This window comes from Salarias fasciatus, unplaced genomic scaffold, assembly GCF_902148845.1.
Source record: "Salarias fasciatus unplaced genomic scaffold, fSalaFa1.1, whole genome shotgun sequence".
Classification (NCBI taxonomy): domain Eukaryota; kingdom Metazoa; phylum Chordata; class Actinopteri; order Blenniiformes; family Blenniidae; genus Salarias; species Salarias fasciatus.
This window is the reverse complement of record NW_021941383.1, coordinates 688,407-705,432: the sequence shown is the minus strand read 5'-3', so window position 1 is coordinate 705,432 and position 17,026 is coordinate 688,407. Positions and strand designations below refer to the sequence as shown.

Genomic DNA, 17,026 nt, shown 5'->3' with positions numbered 1-17,026 from the left:
TAACTTAACCATATCAACTTACTGTGACTCAACAGTCCTGTATAACTGTAAGGTATATCCAGTTCATTTGCTGAACTTAACTATATCACATGAATCAAATTTAGGCTTCATACATAAAAAGAAAGTAACCCAATTAAGTTGACGTCACTTATGTCACTGTTGTGCAGAATACTTAAATATATTGAAAGTATAAATATGTAAATGTAATCACTGTAGGGAGTGTGGATAAAAGGGGCAGGATTTAATAAGTGTAACTTCTTCCTAATCCTTTTCGAACATGTAGATCGGTAACACATGCAGGTTGTTGCTGAAGTCTTCGTTTTCTTTTAATGTTACTATGCATGTGTTTGTTTCTGGTGACGACCTATTTTTCGTTTTCTTTTGCATGTTCGAAATAAATTCATTCATTCATTCATATTGAGTAATTGGTATGGAAACTGGTTTATTAACTGCTACTCAACACAGTTGCGTGCAACCACTTGAAGCAGCATATTTAAGTAAATACAACATATTTTTTTGAGTGTATCTGACGTCCGAACCCGAATCCTCCGGGTCCACAGCCTCTCTGAGCTGCAGCGCGTTAAACCCGTTAACTCAAGAGGCAAAACTATTCTGATAATGAACGTACAATCATATTGTTCAACCAATTTTCTACAGTTTTATGTTAAGTTTTTTTAAGGTGTTTCTGCCGTGTTGAGACTATGAATTCTGACAGCTCTCCTTCAAGTGGGACACTTTCCTTCCCTCCAGCAGTAGAGTCCCGACGGCTCTGGTCCTGCTCCACTCAGTGTCTCCGTCTGTCCCTCTGCTGTGTCCTCCAGAGAGGACGGCAGCCCGGCTGTCCTCCTCCCCATGAGGGCCCAGCATCAGCTCAGACCTCCACAGCAGCAGGTCCTCCTGCGGCGGCGTCTCGCCTGCCGGAGACTCTGGTTCTGCAGCGAGACGCCGATCGGCTGGAGAGGAAAAGCTGTGTTTCTCTGCTGAATGTGCCCTAAGGGGAAGTACAGAAACGCTGTCCACACCATCTAATGGCAATTTCCTCAAAGAGGTTGAACAGATGGCACACTTGCACCTGAACCGGGTCCAGAAGAGGACCTGTGGTCAGACCAGCTACCTCAGGTACAGCATACAGAGCCAACTGGTGGATTTGATGAGCAACAGGATCATTTCTGAAATGGTGAATGAGATCATTCTCCACGATTCTTGACTGCACACCAGACAGCTGTTTTTAATGTGTGTGGTGTCGCTGACAGAGGAGAAGCCCTGCATAAAGGAACCTTTCATGGGTTTTTTGGAGGTAGAGGAATCAGCAGGTCTGCATTTTGAGAGGGGTCCAGCTGCAGACCTCCACTCTCAGCCGGCTAGCAGCTGCTCCACTGTGAAGCGGAAGCCACCTCCACTGCGAGACGGACGTGAAGTATATCAGTTTTTTTTGTTCAGTTTTACACGTCTGATTGGCTCTTCCAGCTCCAGCTCCTCCTCCTCTGTGCTTCATTCATCAGCTGGGCTTCGATTACCACGGTAGGTTACTCATCTTCTTTTCTCGTCAATGTGTCGATAGAATTATTAATCCTCGACACTTGCAGTCTACAGACTTTCTTCATTAGTTCGGCAGATGACTCTCTCTACCATGAATTACATTAGGTGAAAATACTTTTATTTTCTGAACGCTGTGGTAACGTCGGGAACAAGCTGGACATAGTTTGCTGCTTATCGTCAACTTTTCTTAAAAAAGCGTGAGAAATACATTAATCAGAAATGAAATATCCCAAATATAGTCCGAGGTCTCATATCAATTTAAGTTAGTGCAGGGAAATTGTATGGAAATATGACAATATCTACAGCTAATCTCAGCAGCATGCGTTAGCACAGCAGCTCATGTTTTCTCATTGAGGAACACACCGGAAAGCTCAGAGATCATAGCTGCTATGGAAACGTTGGACGTTATAAATTGTCATGATGTTGGAAATAGAAGTTTCGTTAGTGTTTTGCATTAGACCCTGAATGCAAATCACAGTTTTGATGTATTTTATTTGTGTGCTCACTGAAAAGAGATGGCATGGCTTGAGTGATACTTAGTGCAAGTTTATCATAATATAAATCATAATAAATCATAATGTAAATTTCTGTATGTGTTTTAAATGTGGATATAAGAGTTTTGTGTACATTACATTGGCTTATCTGGAACTGTGCTTATTTGTTTTCTGGCTTTGTGTGAAATCATAGAATCAAAATTATCTTTTAAAGCGATACTTCAACATTTTGGCAAATTGGCCCATCTAGGGCAATTCGGTAGTCATTTAGAACAGCATACTTACTTTTTTTGTGAGGGCGAGCTGTTGTTCATTCAGCGGTGAGTCTGAGGAGAGCTTCACGGCGGACATAATGGAAGTGGACGGTACAGTTGCTTCCCTCGTCAAACTCATCAAATACACAATCCAACAACCCCAAAACACACTTTGGTGGACACGTTATAATCCACACATTCACTACGCTGTGAAACACCAACAAATAATATTGTAGCATTACGACATTGAAGCAAATACTGGGAACTACTTTTTCTTTTGAGATCACTACGCCCAGACGCCATGTTTAGTAAGTAGTTCCGTCTTAGCAATCTTCGCAAAAAAACGCTCAATCTCGTAATTTTGCATTAATATTTCACAGCGTAGTGAATGTGGGGATTATAACGTGTCCACCAAAGTGTGTTTTGGGGTTGTTGGATTGTGTTGGATTGATGAGTTTGACGAGGGAAGCAACTGTACCGTCCACTTCCATTATGTCCGCCGTGAAGCTCTCCTCAGACTCACCGCTGAATGAACAACAGCTCGCCCTCACAAAAAAAGTAAGTATGCTGTTCTAAATGACTACCGAATTGCCCTAGATGGGCCAATTTGCCAAAATGTTGAAGTATCGCTTTAAGCTAAAATGTGTTCACTGATGCACCAGTATATATTTTTTTTCTTGCAGATGCATGTTTAAATTTTTCCAAAGACGTGTTTGCCACAAGTGAGTGGTGTTAAAGCTAGGGTTGGCGATCTTGGAAAACTAGCATGTAGCACGAATGTAGCATCTCTCCAAGGCTCCGCCCAGCTCCCACACCATTGGAGGAGCTCCGTTGGGAGCGGAGACGCAGAGACGGTGCGCGCTGTACGCGCAGCACTTCCGCGTCCAGTGCGTCCCTGGCGTAACCTGTCCTCAGCGCTTCGTTTCTTCATTTTTCTTTATTTGCACTATGCCAAGTATGGCGCACTCGCCGGTAAGTAAACCCCCCAAACATTCTTCTCCGCCATTCTGCAACGACGCTCCGTCCTTCTATGCGCGCACTCAATCAGGGTCAGTGCACGCCATTGACATGTACGCGCAGGGGGCAGGTCGAACGGCGAAGGGATTTGATTGGTTTAAAAAAAGGTGTCCCGTCAAGACGATTGGTTGCTGTTTGTCACGTTTTCCTCCGGCTGTAGATAGCGGATATTTTCCAAACTACTTTAAGAACACGCTATGAATTGTTTCCCATCGGGTCATAAAGATCATTTTAACCAGTATTTAAAAAAATGTATCTCATTCAAATCGCCAACCCGAGCTTTAATACTCTCACTGTTTAAACAAATGCAAAACTAAAGGGGTTATTTTCAGAGTTGAGCTCTTATGTTACCCAATAACCGTCCATGTCATGAATAATAATCACACAACCTTCATTTTTTTCCAATTTTTCTGTCAGTCTTTAGTCATTAAAAAAAGATAGAAGTAAGATATATGAGCATTTATTCTCCAGGCTAAATAGTTTAAATTCAAATATATCCTAATCTTACTAAAACCTCCAACCTAATTCACACTTTAGTGTCTGCTTATCATCCTACAGGGATCAGTGGGGCTGGCCGGTGAGAGGAGGCATTCCTGACGACACTCACCTGTCCCTGAATTATGATAGAATCCCCCGAAAGACATTCACACCCAGATGAACCCATGGTAATGCAAAAACGCTTTTACACAGCCTGTTGTGCTCTCTGCTAGTCAACAGTGTATTTGTACTATTACCAACATGGGACCTTTAAGTAAAGCTTTGAAGTAGGGCTGGACAAAATGTCGACAGCAATAAATACCGCGGTATATTTTTATTCAATAACGGTGATATGAGTTTTAAATACATTTCCGATAATTCGATACAGTGCATTACAGTATGCGTTTCACAATCATCAATTGCTATTCAGGCCGAATAGAAAGCGCCTCAAGAGAGTGATCACTGCTCGGCAGCCACAGCTGGCCGTCCTCAGCTCAGGCTACAAGCTGAGCTCCACCGCAGTGAGTTTGAGCTCCAAAATGAGAACTCCTGATGTAAACGTGAAATAAATTGTGGCCACAAATTAGGAATATCATTCACTGAACAGTCCAGTAAAGTTAGCAGCATATTGACAGATACGGACTTTCGGTTTCAATAACTCTTTAACCAAACGTCAGTAACATACAAAGATGACCTCCATCCCATCGCTGTGAGGTGGACGACATGCTACAAGCTCATTTTTATTAAAAGTGAGAGGCGGACAGCTGTCCTGTCTCCAATATGGCGCCGGTCGGGTGGCGGCCAGTTGAACAGCTCCACGTTTATCTTTACCTTTTAGCCTTTTTAATCTAACTGATTGCCTTTTTAACACCTACACGACGTTAGCTGCCAATTTTTTCTTTTAACCTTCTTTCTTAAACTTTCCAACTATGACCGGAGTGTTCAAGATGTGCCTGATTAGCAGAGGAGTGCGCGTGTATTCTAAAGAGGAGCTCATTGCCTTTCGGAGTCGAGCGGCTGCTCCTCCAACAGGACTACCCAGAGAAGTAAGGACACGCAGAAGAGGGAAGAGGGCTGGAGTGGCTGTGAGAGCGAGGAAAGAGACAAGCCAGGAGGACATACCTGCCATTCGTCCTTACGGGGAACGTCAGATCGCTGGTCAACAAGTCAGATGAGCTCTCCGCCCTGATGAGGAGCCGGGGAGAATACGGGAGGTGTAGCCTGCTATTCCTCACTGAATCCTGGCTGAATCCCGACGTCCCAGACGGAGCGGTGGAGCAAGACGGATTCACCATGGTCCGAGCGGATAGGACCAGGAGCAGCGGTAAAAACAAAGGAGGCGGGGTCACCGTGTTCGTAAATACCAACTGGTGCAAGCTGGGTCACATCACCGTCGAAGAGCAAGTCTGCGCTCCGGATATTGAACTGCTGGCGCTAGATTTGAGATCGGATTTCTGTCCGAGAGAAATGTTGTGGCATGTTGTGGCAGTGACTGTTCACATTCCTCCGAGTGCGGTCTCGGCGCGGGCAAATGACGTCATCCACTCTTGCATCGCGGGGTTACAGACTGCGCACCCAGATGCATGTGTTGTTGTGAATGGGGACTTCAATCACGTAAATGTGGGAAAGACGCTGATGGACTTTACCCAGTATGCCACATGCAAAACAAGGGAGGAAAAAATATTAAACAAATTCTATGTCAATGTGAAGGGAGCTTACACATCCACAGCTCTCCCGCCACTAGGGGCATCAGACCACAACATGGTCTGGATGGAACCAGCATACATCCCTATAATAAGGAGGCTGCCTGTCACCACCAGGACTGTCCAGCAATGGTCGAAGGATGTGGAGGAGCAGCTGAGGGCGTGTTTTGAGACCACTGACTGGGGGACGTTCCAGAGAGTCCACGGGGACGACATAGATGGTCTTGTAGACTATGTCACGGACTACATCAAGTTCTGCGAGGAGAGCATCGTCCCCATTAAAAAGGTGCGGTGCTTTCCTAACCACAAGCCGTGGATAAATGGCAACATCAAGGCCCTCCTGACGAGAAAAGGGAGGCTGTTAAAAGCAGGGGACGCCGAGGGAGCCAAGGCCGCTCAGAAGGAGGTGAAGAAGGAGCTGAGAGCAGCCAAAGACAGCTACAGGAGGAAACTGGAGGGAGGGCTGGTGGCCCACAGCTCTAAGGAGGTGTGGAAGGGCTTTAAGAAGATCACGGGTCTCAAGCAGCCACATACTGTGGTGGAGGGGACCCGAGAGCAGGCAGATGATCTGAACTGCTTTTCTAACAGGTTTGACCAACCTGTCCCCTGTCACCCCCCAATGTCCCCCTCCCCCTCCCTCTCCTCCCCTCTCCAATGCACCCCACCCGAGGCAGCTGTAGCCCCCACTTCTCCTGACCCCCTCACACCCCAGCAGCAGGAGCCTCCCACCACCACCGGGTGGAACCAGGGAGCATGCTCCACACCTAGAGACGCCCACAGCTCAATAACATCTGAGCAGGTGAGGAAGCAGTTCTCCAGAGTGGACATACACAAGGCCAGAGGACCAGATAACATCAACCCCAGGGCACTGAAGGTGTGTGATGGAGAGCTAGCGGGCACATTCCAGCATCTCTTCAGTCTATCTCTAAGACTGAGGAAGGTTCCACAGCTCTGGAAGACCTCATGCATCGTCCCGGTGCCAAAGAATGGACGGCCCAGCACTCCAAACGACTATAGACCTGTCGCCCTAACATCTCAGGTCATGAAGATTCTAGAGAGGCTGGTGCTGCAACATCTTCAGCCCCAGGTGAAGGACTACCTAGACCCCCAGCAGTTTGCATATCAGGAGAGTGTGGGGGTGGAGGATGCCATCATCTACATGCTCCACAGGGCCTACACGCACCTGGAGAAGCCACGGAGCACGGTGAGGATCATGTTCTTCGACTTCTCCAGCGCATTTAATGCCATCAAGCCATCACTGCTGGCAGGCAAACTGGCAGTGATGTGAGTAGAAGACTCCCTGACAGCCTGGATCCACAACGACCTGACGGACAGACGGCAGTCCGTTAGACTGCGGGGCTGTCAGTCTGAGGTGGTGGTGTGTAACACTGGCGCCCCCCAAGGAACTATCCTGGCACCATTCCTCTTCACTCTCTACACCTCCGACTTCCAGTTCAGCTCACACCAGTGCCACCTGCAGAAGTTCTCTGACGACTCCTCTACTGTGGGCGACATCACAGACGACAGGGAAGAGGAGTACAAGGCCCTGGTGGAGAGCTCTGTGCAGTGGTGCAACACCAACCAGCTTTTGCTCAACACCAGCAAAACCAAGGAGCTGCTGGTGGATTTCAGGAGGAAGAGAGGGACCTCAGCCCCATCGCTATCAAGGGAGTGGAAGTTGAAAGAGTGGAATCCTACAGGTACCTGGGCGTACACATTAGCAACAAACTGGACTGGACCGACAACACCGAGGCTCTTATCAGGAAGGGGCAGAGCAGGATGGTTTTCCTGAGAAGGCTGAGGTCGTTTAAGGTTTGTGATAGGCTACTGAGAATGTTTTACCAGTCAGCGGTTTCCAGTGTCCTGTTCTTCGCCGTGGCCTGCTGGGGAGGCAACATCTGTGCCAGGGACGCTACCAGGCTGAACAAGCTGGTGAAGAAGGCCAGCTCTGTGGTGGGGACCGGGTTGGACAGCCTGGAGGTGGTGGCTGAACAGAGGATGGGGAAAAAACTGGTGGCCATGTTGGCCAATCCCTCCCATCCACTGTACATGGAGCTGACGGGGATGAGGAGCAAATTCAGCGACAGATTTATCCTCCCCCGTCAGAGCACAAAGAGATTTGGACAGTCGTTTATTCCAGCTGTACTCCGACTGTACAACCAGGCCCTGCAGGCACGGGGAGACCCGGAGCTGGAGTTCATGGGCTGACTGACTCGGGACTTTTTGCACTTGATGCATTTTAGCAAATTACTAGTTTGCACTGCATATGTATTGGACCAGCAGTGTGTCAGTCTGTTTTTCTGTTTGTCCTCCTCTTTTTAAATGTCAGGAGCTGTTTGACAACTGATTTTCCCCAGAGGGGACAATAAAGGTTTCAATCAATCAATCAAAAGTGTCTGTCTATCAAGCAGCAGAAACAATATTGATTTCTATGAGCAGCCGGTGGTGCTGCGGGGTTAAGGGACCGTCTACAATTTACAAGACGCTGCAACAGAGAAGACAAATACCACAAAAAAAAAAAAAATAAAAAAATAACAGTATAGGGATTCACTGCAGTGTCACCATAATCACTACAACCTTAAGTAATTCTGTACTTCTGAGCACTTTTATTTTTCTTCCTGGTTGAAGTACCTTTCTTTAAAGGTGCATTAAGGAGTTTTTCCAACTTTAAAAATATTTATTTTCCACCATAAAGATGTTACAGATTTTTAACGATGTGTACAATGTGTCCTGACATATTCATTACCAGTACCGCTAACAGCGCTAAATTGTCACTTGAAAGTCACAGTGCCGGTCCGGCTCCAGAATTTTTGGGGGGAAAATTTGAGAGGAATGAAGTAATGCGCGCTCCGGCTGGCCTGATTGAGTTTCGTTTTGTCCACCATTACTCCGCCAGATGCTTAGTGAGCAACAACTGAGCAGGATCTTCCAGAAAGTAAGAAAAGACGGCTTCCAGCACTGCCACAGCTCCACACACACTCCACCAGGTAAAGACACTTACATTTTACTGAGCGCTACTAAAAGAGTGATGAAGGAGTTCCTCTCTTCCGTGCACGCGAGCCACAGGCAAGAGCTTTTCATTAAGCTGCATTTCGCCCAAGGTCAGCAGGGGGCGCTGTTTTGCATAAAACGTGCAAACTCCTTAATGCAGCTTTAAATCTATGATAAAAACTGTGTTGTAGAAAAAAAGTTAAAGCTGTTAATATTGAAAGGTGAGTATATGGCAGTTAGTTCAATTGCCTGTCCCAGTAATATTTATGTTTGCTGTTGCTCACTCTTTTTTTCTGTTTAGTTCAGTAATTCTGAGCACTTTTATTTTTCTTTGTGGTTGAAACACCTGTGTTTGAATCTATAACAATAACATTACTGTGTTTAAGTGTAAAGTTAAAGCTATTTATATTGAAAAAGGTGAAACTTACGTTTATTTGACGGTGATTTCATATTTCTTAAATAAAAGGTAAACAGTTAAATTATTGTAGTTTTTATTTCTAAAATGTTATACTGGAGGAGCTTCCTGGATAAATAGTTTCTAGTTTTACAGGTAGTACATTATGTTAGGATTCTTAAAGGGGCTGTATCCTGCTTCTTCAGCTCGTCCAAACCCTAGAAATGGCATTAACATGGTAATAGTTTATTTTTGGCGCTAAGGAAAAGTCATTTTGTGTGAAATAAAACATTTTCTGGGGCTAATTCTGAAACCCGGAAGAGAAAACGCTCCGTTTCACTGAAATCCCACCTCTCCTCCTGTGGACTTTGACTGACAGCTACTTCAACCAATCGTTATCGTCATGTGTTAGCTTCTCTAAGGGTTAGCTTTAGCGCTTTAGCTCTAGCTTCTCTAAGGGTTAGCTTTAGCTCTTTAGCTCTAGCTTCTCTACACGCAAAAACACGCAAAAACGTCTTTTCCTGTTAGAAACTCACCAAGCGCAGACCCTCCAGACCCTTCAGACCCTTCAGACCCTCCAGACCCTTCAGACCCTTCAGACCCTCCAGACCCTCCAGACCCTTCAGACCCTCCAGACCCTCCAGACCCTCCAGACCCTTGCTCTTGCTTGATTGTTGCTTTCAGACGATGGTTAAAGTTTATCTCTGTAATCGGAGATACAAAAAGCAGCAACGCTGATTGCCGAGGGCCTGCGGGGGGGGGGGGCTCAGGGGAGCCATCTTCACCGTATAGCCAGGTTTACACTTGCACGATTCTGTGGCACTCATTGCCATGAATCGAGTTGCAAACGGTCGCAAACCACTCGTAAAGTGGCGTGAAGTGTGCGTAAACCCGTCGTGACTGCGTGCCATGTCGGGATGAGAATTTTGAAATGTTCAACATTTTGGTCACGACAAAATATCACGAACGGGCCGTGAACTATGCGCCAACTGTCCGTGAACGCGTCGGGACGATGCGGGAGGATGCTGCCAGTCGTGGCCGCCGGCGAGGACCCCGAAAAGGGCCCCATGCGGGGGATTTTCCACACACTGTCGTTGCAGCGTCTAGTGTAGCGCCTTTAATCTGTCATTGAAATTGACTGATGTCAGCCGTCCGTCAGGGCCCCCTTCAGCTCGGGGCCCCAGGCAGCGCCTGTTCTGCTGCTCTTCAACACAGAGCAGCTGCAGGTTCAGGCAGTGACGGCGTCTCTGGCTCAGCATGGTGTCTGTTCCACAGCAAATCCAACAATGACCCGGGGCTGGGGAAGCCCTCTTTTCACTCGTGTATGACGAGCGTAAATGCACACGCAACCACGCTGTGCCAATGCGGGAAGCTCGTAAACTATGCGCAAACTATGTGTGAATGCGTCGTGAATGCGTCGTGCCAGCTCGCGACACTGACGGGCGCATTCGTGAGCTGTCCGTGAACTGTGCGCCAACTGTCTGTGAACTGGTGGTGAATGGTGCGGGAGCCTGCCGGTTCGTGACTCCAGATTGGCACACCTTGCCACGGCAACATCGTGGCACAAAGTTGTGCAGGTGTAAACCTGGCTTATGACATGAGCGTGGGAAACAGAGCGTTTTCACGGTGGGAGGGGCTGCCTCTCTGAGCAGCACGAACACCAGGAAAGCTCAAACACGCAGGCACGAAGGAAAAAAACGCTTTGGGGTGTTTTTGGTGAGAACATGACTATATAACAAGGGTAAAACATACAAAAAGTGAATTTTGCATGATACAGCCCCTTTAAAAGGTTTTCTGAGGCTTTTGTATTATTTATATCGATATCGGAATTATATCATATCGACCGAAATTAAGACCTAAATCATGATAAATTTTTGGCCATATTGTCCAGCCCTACTTTGAAGAAGCTGGAGCTCACATTTTTCTTTGTTGCTGACGATGCTGCAGCTTCAGCTGTTCAGGAAAGATTTTTCTCACTGCAGAATGTGAGAGAAGTTTGGAGTGCTCTCTAATATCACAACTCTCCCGGACAAAGAGCTCCAAAAAGAACGTGAGACCCTGCAAATGACTCTGCACTTTAAGGTGGACGGCAGAGAGCTGAAAAACTTCCCTGACCTCCCATCAGAGTCCATGACTCTGCTTGAGCTACCGGCTTTCATCCATGAGAAAGGCCTGGCAGAAATCCACCCTGACTTGTGGACCGCACTCAGAATGGGCTTCAGCCCTCCGCTGACAGTAGCTGAAGCAGAGAGGAGCTTTTAAAACGTACTAGAGGTCCACTATGTCTCTGGACTCGCCATCATCAGCATCGCTCATATAGCTGCACTGGAGACGTCATATGATAACTGATGAATCTGCATCAGCGAACTGAAGAAAAGTGAAGTTTTAGACCAGGGGTGCCCGTCGATCGTGGAGTGTCACCAGGTAGACCGCGAGGTGCAGGGGGAAAAAAAAGTTTGTGTGGTAAAAAAAAAAATGAAAGAAGAGAGTAATGTGCTTGCGAGCGAGTGAGCGAGCGTGTGTGTGTGTGTGTGTGTGTGTGTGTGTGTGTGTGTGTGTGTGTGTGTGTGTGTGTGTGTGTGTGTGTGTGTGTGTGTGTGTGCGCACGCAGCGCTTCCTGCATGAGAAACAGCGGTGCAGCAGCCCCCCCTTCTCCCCCCCTTCTTCTTTTCACCACTCGGTACAGTGCTGCCACACACAGGTGATTTGCTAAATCCTGCTGCAGACCCGCTCTCAAAAGAAAGTGAAGTCCTGCCCTGCAGTCTCCCTCTCACTCAGTCCTCACCCAGTATTGTTGCAAGTGAAAATGTTTTTAGTTCCAACTTTTCAAAATGTATAAACAATGTTTTCCTGTGTTCTGTGCACGCTGGACATTTCATTATCGCATGACTCCCTGACTCTGAGGCTTCACAGTGTTCACATTTGACTCAGAGGATTGACATGGTTCAAATTTCCCATCCGGATGTTTCCCTATTAACCCCCCCCCCCCCCCCCCCCCCCGGACACCCCTGTTTTAGACCCTCACCTGTTCACACCTGCTGCTAATGTCAGTTCTAAACAGGGTGAAAACCCAGATTGTAAAACAGTTTACTGCAGGGCTTTTTTGCTTCATTCTGTCTCAATTTATATGCTCTATTTTATTTATTGATTTTGGTTTTTCTTTGTTCTTGTTACTTTTTACCTCCACCAGGAGGTCATGTAATCATGTCGGTTTGTTGGTTTGTTGGATTGTTAGCAAGATTATGGAAAAAGTAAAGGACGGATTGCAATGAAACTTTGTGGAAAGGTGGGTCTTGTGCTAACTTAGAATCCATTAAATTTTGGTGATGATCCGGATCACTGTCTGGATCCAGGAATTTTTAAAGGATTCTTTATCTTTGACAGATAGGGAGTCTTTCACATGGTTGGGCAGGCCCGCCGACAGGGGGGACAAACGGCTGGTTCACACATGACGGCCGAGCGTGGAGGCGGAAACGCCGCGCACCGACTGTCAGATCGGCGCCCCCTGTTAACCTCTCTGACGGTTCATACAGGAGGGTCGCGGCTCGCGCCGTGGACCGCCAGCTGTAAAGCTGGACAGAGCAGATCGCACCACACAGGAAGTCGGGAACGGAAAATACAAGAGAATCCGGTCAATTTTCAAATTAAAATGAAGTAAAATAACATAAATTATGTTGCTTTTCGGTTTTCCTTTTCAGATAAACACACACACACAAAGGGAGAGAGGGCGAGAGAGAGAGGCGCCGCACGCTGCAGCGCTCGGCTCCGATCACACCCCGATCACAATGTGTGATTATATCTGGTGTTCTTCTGGTTGTTGGTGACTGATTTGAGCTGTGGCAGAGCTCTGCCTCTCTGAGTGACACTTTCTAGTTTGTATTTAAGACTATATACAGAGTTGCCTTTTTTACTTTGTTAGGATATTATTCAAGCATGTGTCATTTATATACTGTATTTTATTTATTGATCTTGTCCATACTTTGTTTTTTGTATTTAAGATTATATTTAATGAAATTATCCAAAAATAATATAATGTATTGATATTTATTGTTGTTTTGGTGGCGGTGTTTGGAGGTAAGTCTTTGTTTGGGGGGGGGGGGGGCTGGATGGTGCTTGCCAAAGGCACAACTGTAGCCAGAACCGCCTCTGCACACACAGAGACACACACAAACACACACACACACACACACAGTCCAGACCTTCTTTCTTACCTGAGATTCTCCTGAACCTTCATCATCGAAGAAATATCGTACAATGGATCCGTTGGCGTGGCCAGACAGGAAACCTTTCCCAGAAGCACTGAGGAGCAACACACAGGTTACCAACGGCAACCGGCAGCAACAGGCAACCAGCTGACGTCACACGGCGCTGTCCTGATATGTCCTGATATGTGGAGATTTGCTTTATTGTGGATTTGGATTCTTACTTGGATGCTAGCGAGACGACACAGGACTCGGTGGCGTAGATGGTTGAAGACTTGTTGGTTTGAGTGTTAGCGAGGCGAACCTGGAAACAGTTCCAAAAACACAGCAGAAATATACTGTAAGCTTGTTGCTAACAAAGCTAACATTAGAAGAGGAAAACTGTACACAAACCTTAGCATTGTTGCTAATGTCAGCGACACTGCAGCAGAGTCAAGTATGCTAACCTTAGCATTGTTGCTAATAGGGATGTGTGAGTACCGATACCAGATATCGGTATCGGGCCGATACTGGCCATATTTCAAAGTATGGAGTACTCATGAAGGCTACTGATGCCAGCCGGCGATACTCAAGGCGAGAAAATCCCAGGCGTAGTAAACCCTCCTCTCCAGCAGAGGGCGGTCGTTCGACCCAATGGGATGCAAGCTGCTGTTAAACATGACAGAGGAAGAAGCCCTCCTCTCCAGGAGGGGGCGCTACACTGCAGCGGGTTGAGTCTCCATGAGTCTCATCCAGAGCAGAGACGACAGGATGAATCCAGAACGGCTGCTCGTCTCACCAGAACCTCGCCGGAGTGGAAATTCTTTTATACGAGCGAAAACGAGCCGAGCTTTGCAGAACGCTGACTCTGCGATGCTAAAACTGCTAGAGGAGGTGGCCATCTTGTTCATTTACCACCAGTAATTTGTTGAAACACCTCAGAGTCTGACGCTGCTGTGCTGGAAAAAAAACTCCTGCAGCAACTCGACGGAAAACTCTGCAGAAGACCGAGAAACTGAAGAGCAGCGATCCGAGAGCAGCACAGAGAACAGAGAACACAGAGAACACCAGCAGCTCTGAGAGACACTCACAAAACTCAGAGGTTGTTCCATCTGTGACTTTAGTTCATAAAAAATCACTAAAATGAGTAAATTAAAAATTGTAGTTCATGTAAAGTGTAAAACTCAGAAAACTGTTTTATCTCGCACTTTAGTTCATTTAAAAAATGTTAAAATAAGTTCATTTAAAAAAGTGTATCATTTAGAGTTGTTTGTTTCCATCTTGTACTTCAGTTCATTAAAAAAAACTTAAAACTCAGAGAAATTGTTTTCTTTTGCACTTAATTTCATTTAAAAGAGTGTAAAACTCAGACTTGTTTGTTTCATTTTTCAGACGATTATTTTGGACTTAAACAGCGCGGCTGTGCTGCCTTTTTTTAGAAATAAAAGTCATTTTTCAAAAATGATCTATCATTGGATTATTTTGAATTTTATGTATCAAAAGTATCGGTATGAGTATCAGTATCGGTGAGTACTGAAGATGAAGTACTCGTACTCGGTATCGGTCTGACAGAAAGTGGTATCGAACATCCCTAGTTGCTAATGACAGCGACGCTGCAGCAGGGTCATGTACGCTGTCATTAGCATTGTTGCTAATGACAGCGACGCTGCAGCAGGGTCATGCTAATGAAAGCGACGCTGCAGCAGGGTCATGTACGCTGTCATTAGCATTGTTGCTAATAACAGCGACGCTGCAGCAGGGTCATGCTAGTGAAAGCGACGCTGCAGCAGGGTCATGTACGCTGTCATTAGCATTGTTGCTAATGACAGCGACGCTGCAGCAGGGTCATGTACGCTGTCATTAGCATTGTTGCTAATGACAGCGACGCTGCAGCAGGGTCATGTACGCTGTCATTAGCATTGTTGCTAATGACAGCGACGCTGCAGCAGGGTCATGTACGCTGTCATTAGCATTGTTGCTAATGACAGCGACGCTGCAGCAGGGTCTTGTACGCTAACCTTAGCATTGTTGCTAATGACAGCGACGCTGCAGCAGGGTCTTGTACGCTAACCTTAGCATTGTTGCTAATGACAGCTAAACCCAGAGGGCGGGTCTGGTCAGACTCACCTTTCCGTCCACTAATCCAAACACGATGGCGTTGTCGGCGGGCCACAGCAGGCAAGTCACGGCGCTCTGAAACAATCAGACATATGACTCAAAGAAGTTCCTTCTTTAGTTACTTTTGTGACTATTACCTAGTTTAGTTACTTTAGTTATTCACTACTCACTGTCTGAATGAACTTGTTGCAGATGGATTTCTTGTCACCCCTGAAATAAGATAGGGTTCAGAGACAGTGTTCAGGGTCAGAGAGTGTTCAGAGAGAGAGAGAGACTGTGTTCAGGGTGAGAGTGTTCAGAGAGAGAGAGACTGTGTTCAGGGTGAGAGTGTTCAGAGAGAGAGAGACTGTGTTCAGGGTGAGAGTGTTCAGAGAGAGAGACTGTGTTCAGAGTGAGAGTGTTCAGAGAGAGAGACTGTGTTCAGAGTGAGAGTGTTCAGAGAGAGAGAGACTGTGTTCAGGGTCAGAGAGTGTTCAGAGAGAGAGAGACTGTGTTCAGGGTGAGAGTGTTCAGAGAGAGAGAGTGTGTTCAGGGTGAGAGTGTTCAGAGAGAGAGAGACTGTGTTCAGGGTGAGAGTGTTCAGAGAGAGAGACTGTGTTCAGAGTGAGAGTGTTCAGAGAGAGAGACTGTGTTCAGAGTGAGAGTGTTCAGAGAGAGAGACTGTGTTCAGAGTGAGAGTGTTCAGAGAGAGAGACTGTGTTCAGAGTGAGAGTGTTCAGAGAGAGAGACTGTGTTCAGAGTGAGAGTGTTCAGAGAGAGAGAGAGACTGTGTTCAGGGTGAGAGTGTTCAGAGAGAGAGAGAGACTGTGTTCAGGGTGAGAGTGTTCAGAGAGAGAGAGACTGTTCAGGGTGAGAGTGTTCAGAGAGAGAGAGACTGTTCAGGGTGAGAGTGTTCAGAGAGAGAGAGACTGTGTTCAGGGTGAGAGTGTTCAGAGAGAGAGAGACTGTTCAGGGTGAGAGTGTTCAGAGAGAGAGAGACTGTTCAGGGTGAGAGTGTTCAGAGAGAGAGAGACTGTGTTCAGGGTGAGAGTGTTCAGAGAGAGAGACTGTTCAGGGTGAGAGTGTTCAGAGAGAGAGAGACTGTTCAGGGTGAGAGTGTTCAGAGAGAGAGAGACTGTGTTCAGGGTGAGAGTGTTCAGAGAGAGAGAGACTGTTCAGGGTGAGAGTGTTCAGAGAGAGAGAGACTGTGTTCAGGGTGAGAGTGTTCAGAGAGAGAGAGACTGTTCAGGGTGAGAGTGTTCAGAGAGAGAGAGACTGTGTTCAGGGTGAGAGTGTTCAGAGAGAGAGAGTGTGTTCAGGGTGAGAGTGTTCAGAGAGAGAGAGAGTGTGTTCAGGGTGAGAGTGTTCAGAGAGAGAGAGACTGTGTTCAGGGTGAGAGTGTTCAGAGAGAGAGAGACTGTGTTCAGGGTGAGAGTGTTCAGAGAGAGAGAGATTGTGTTCAGGGTGACAGTGTTCAGAGAGAGAGAGACTGTGTTCAGAGTGAGAGTGTTCAGAGAGAGAGACTGTGTTCAGAGTGAGAGTGTTCAGAGAGAGAGACTGTGTTCAGAGTGAGAGTGTTCAGAGAGAGAGAGATTGTGTTCAGGGTGACAGTGTTCAGACAGAAAGAGAGAGTGTTCAGAAAGATAGTTCAAAGAGACAGAGTGGTCAGGGTGAGAGAGTGTTCAGAGAGAGAGAAAGAGTTCAAAGAGAGAGTGTGTTCAGGGTGACAGTATTCAGAGAGAGAGACTGTTCAGGGTGAGGGTTCAGAGAGAGAGAGAGAGAGAGAGCGTTCAGAAAGATAGTTCAAAGAGAGAGTGCTCAGGGTGAGAGAGTGTTCAGAGAGAGAGTGTGTTCAGAGAGAGATAGTGTGTTCAGGGTG

The 17,026-nt window shown here is 46.7% G+C and overlaps 1 protein-coding gene across 1 annotated transcript in view; it reads right to left on the bottom strand.

Annotated features, from left to right (window-relative positions):
* ift172 (intraflagellar transport 172) overlaps positions 1–17,026 on the bottom strand; it is an 80,082-nt gene that overhangs the window by 48,575 nt on the left and 14,481 nt on the right. Inside the window, exons 4-7 of the mRNA XM_030087373.1 lie at positions 15,339–15,378; positions 15,178–15,243; positions 13,296–13,375; positions 13,081–13,168 (exon numbers count right to left, since the gene is read on the bottom strand). Of these exons, the coding sequence (XP_029943233.1) occupies positions 13,081–13,168; positions 13,296–13,375; positions 15,178–15,243; positions 15,339–15,378 (274 nt within the window). The remainder of the gene's footprint in view (positions 1–13,080; positions 13,169–13,295; positions 13,376–15,177; positions 15,244–15,338; positions 15,379–17,026) is intronic.